The sequence below is a fragment of the Malus sylvestris genome, chromosome 10, assembly GCF_916048215.2.
Source record: "Malus sylvestris chromosome 10, drMalSylv7.2, whole genome shotgun sequence".
In the NCBI taxonomy this organism is placed as follows: domain Eukaryota; kingdom Viridiplantae; phylum Streptophyta; class Magnoliopsida; order Rosales; family Rosaceae; genus Malus; species Malus sylvestris.
Window position 1 is genome coordinate 19,725,867 of NC_062269.1, and position 3,306 is coordinate 19,729,172.

The 3,306-nt window shown below is 36.5% G+C and overlaps 1 protein-coding gene across 1 annotated transcript; it reads right to left on the reverse strand.

The window, feature by feature from the left end:
- Nucleotides 1-1,631: 1,631 nt before the first annotated feature.
- LOC126584301 (disease resistance protein RPV1-like) lies at nucleotides 1,632-2,860 on the reverse strand. Its single transcript, XM_050248731.1, has 3 exons — nucleotides 2,631-2,860; nucleotides 2,458-2,523; nucleotides 1,632-2,367 (listed from the first exon to the last, which is right to left on the reverse strand). The coding sequence occupies exons 1-3, from the start codon at nucleotides 2,858-2,860 to the stop codon at nucleotides 1,632-1,634; spliced, it is 1,032 nt and encodes a 343-aa protein (XP_050104688.1).
- Nucleotides 2,861-3,306: the final 446 nt, after the last annotated feature.

Genomic DNA, 3,306 nt, shown 5'->3' on the forward strand with positions numbered 1-3,306 from the left:
GTTCAACGTAAAGATTACTGCAAGGGCACTTAAGTCATTTTCTTAATTTATGCACATATATATTATACGTAACCAATACATGTTTTCAAAGGATGTTAGTTAGTGTTCATGCTCTGCTGATATTTTATTCTGTTCATTTTGATTTTGTTTTTCAGTTGTGGTTATAGGATTGTTTTGTCTCTCTCTTTTTTTTTCTTTTTTTCCCCACTGTACAGCTTTTCTAAAATTCAACTGTTGTTCTCAATTTGGTTATTTGAACCGAGGCCAGTAAAGCTGTGCCTTTGGAAGGTCTCACTGCTTTTAAAGTTGAATGGTGCTCACTGAATATAATGCGTTCATTTTTCAGTGTGTGTGAGTGTATGTGTATGCAGTGTGTGCAGTGTGTCACTTGGGCCGTTGGCTTTTTGAGGTATGTTCATTTATAGGGATTTTGTAATTGTATTGTTGAATTTTTAATGTATGCTTGGATTTTAAAGGGGCACCGTATTTATAGGTTGTTGTACGATTCTAGGGAGATAAAAGAGAGGGGATTGAGAGGTCATGCTAAAGAGAGTATATTACTTACCACAGAGGAATATACTTCATATAATAGCAATGTGATGATGTGTGGCATGCTTTAACTAAGGGATATTTTTGTGTAATAAGAAAGCCATATAGAGTCACATTCTTGTTTTTTTGGATTTGGTAACTAAAATTTTATATGTGAACCACATGTTTCTTCTGTTTCGTAAGGAAACAGAACTTTTTTGAAAACCATCTCTTTCTAATCAAAGACGTTAAGTTTCTTCCCACTCATTGTACAATGTGTTTATGTGCCAGCTCACTTGAATGTATATAAAAAAAAAACTGTTTGTTCATAATTGTATTGAATTTATTCAACTTAAATGTGTTTTATTCATCCGATTACACCTGAAACAACAGGTTCCGCAGCAATGCGCAAACATATTTTCTTGTAAGAACTAAAATAAGCATTTATACCTGGCCTTGATTCAAAAGCTTCTCAACTTGACTGTGGGGCATGTGAAGCTCAATGACGTTTTCCGGACAAAATTTTGATGGCAAAGATTTTGCAGGCCATCCCTCCCAGTAAAGATAACTAAGGAGCATCCGGAAGAGATAAAAGACCTTGAGATAGATATAGTTTGCTGCAATTCTCGTCAAAGTTATAGTAATTACAAACCTTTAGCAATTTTAGATTCCCCATGTTTTTGAAGGCTGCACGACTCAACTTGAGCTTTTTAATCTCCGACCGACGTGTTAAAGAATATGCCTTGAACCGCTGCAGTTCCCTGACAATGGACGAGCACAGTATAATGTAGACAATGACGTACAACAAAACTTTCTCAAAACTACATTCGTAGATCAGTTTCCATAAAAAGTTCAGGTTTTTTTAATACAAGAAATTAAATGCATTTGGCCTTGCTGTATTATTTTTCAGTACACAATAGACATCCTCGGGAATGTACAGCCTATTGTGTTTTCCAGGGTCTTCAGTGCCCTGTTCACGAACAATCGCCCAACCCATTTCTTTTAGCAAAATCATGCATCTCCAGGCGGTTCATTGTGGAAATTGATATAAGAGACCTATCAATGAGATCTCTAATTCCCCCAGCAAAGAAACCACGAATATCTTACATTCTTTTTGCAAAATCTATATTCATCCCCTTATAAAAAAATGCTATATCAAGAAATGTCTCCTTCTCATTTTCTTCTAATCTATCATAACTTAGTCGGAACACATTCTGAATTCTTTTGTTGGGAATTTTTTTCAATTTGTTCAATTCATCTTCCCAGTCTTCTTTGCTCTCGCAGTGAAGGAACAAAGAACCCAAAACTCTAAGAGCTAATGGTATGCCTCCAACATAACCTACCACGATTCTTGACAACTCCGTATAATCTGATATAGTAGAGCTATTTTTGAAGGCATTCAAATGAAAGAGCTCAAGAGCATCATCATGTTGTAATCTAGTAACCTTGTATATCTTATCAACGTCGACCTTCTTCTTAAGTATGCGCCTATCCCTGGTTGTTATAATGATTCTACTTCCAGGGCCAAAATGAACATGATCTCCAACTAAAAGTTCTAATTGACTCACATGGTTCACATCATCAAGGACAATGAGGACCTTTGTACCAAGGAGCCTCTTTTTAACAAGCTCTGATCCTATAGATAAAGTGTCAATATTCATTTTTTCGTCGCCTAATATCTTACGAAGAAGTTTATTTTGCATGTGATCTAGTCCATATTTTTCTGAATCCTCCCTAACAATTTTGAAGAAAACAAGAAGCTTCAAGTTCAGAAGATATGCGGTGATATAGAGCATCAGCAAGGGTGGTCTTGCCAATGCCTCCCATGCCCCCAAATACCTACTGTGCAAACATCTAGTGAATCAATGCATAACAAAGATTCAATTTGCTCAATGCGGTTTTCAATTCCAACCAGGCCCTTTAAATCACTTGAGGATTTGAATCAACTTGTTCCAGATATTTTCCACAATTTTCTTGACTAAATCAGCCTCCCTCCTAGCACATAAACAAACAATAATTAGCACTTAAGTATGTCATAACTCATCTTGTATGAATCGAACAGTCACAAGTAGATGCAATTAAAAAGTAACATAATTAATTACCCAGTTCTTTTTGAATTATCAAACCCCGATAGATTTGCTGCTTGTGTCAAAGCAGCCCTCCACTTGTGCACCTTCTGGAAGTTGTCCTTGAAATGTTCTTCATGTTGAGCAAACGCATCTGCATAACTTCCCTGTTGTTTTCGTACATGTGATGGATTGATGTGGTAAAAAATAGGAAGAGGCATAGTAGTTGCAGAGAAAATGATTACTGAAAGCTTTGACTTTTCCATTGCTTCCAAAGGGCATGTGCAATTTCATCTCCTGTCTCAAGCCTGTCGTCTATGTAGGTTTCGATGCTCTTCCCGCATAAAGCAGTATGAAGATGGCTAGTAAATGTATTACGGGCATCCTCACCTCTGAAACTAAGAATACATCATACTTTTGTAGAGGAGCGATGGCAGCCGCAGCCGCAGCAGAAGAAGCATACAAACTCATAACCTACAAACTTGCTAGTCAAAACATGCAACTGCTCCTGAGCCAGCTATTTAATTGTAATATAACGTTGTACTCTTGCCACAGAGTTTTGATATGATACGCTTATATTGTAATACTGAACTATTGCAACACATTCAATAAAGAGAACATTTAATGTAGCCATATATACATAAGTTTATAAAACATGCAGATTAGATCACGCTAGCTCCAAATTGACTGCATATTTATTTTCACGATAAGG

Excerpts from the sequence above, each read along its gene's own strand:
- LOC126584301 (XM_050248731.1), bottom strand. The coding sequence starts at position 2,860 with ATGGAAAAGTCAAAGCTTTCAGTAATCATTTTCTCTGCAACTACTATG. Across the intron at positions 2,524-2,630 it reads GATAATTCAAAAAGAACTGG|GAGGGAGGCTGATTTAGTCA; the intron begins GTAATTAATTAT and ends TTTATGTGCTAG. Across the intron at positions 2,368-2,457 it reads AAGTTGATTCAAATCCTCAA|GTATTTGGGGGCATGGGAGG; the intron begins GTGATTTAAAGG and ends TTTGCACAGTAG.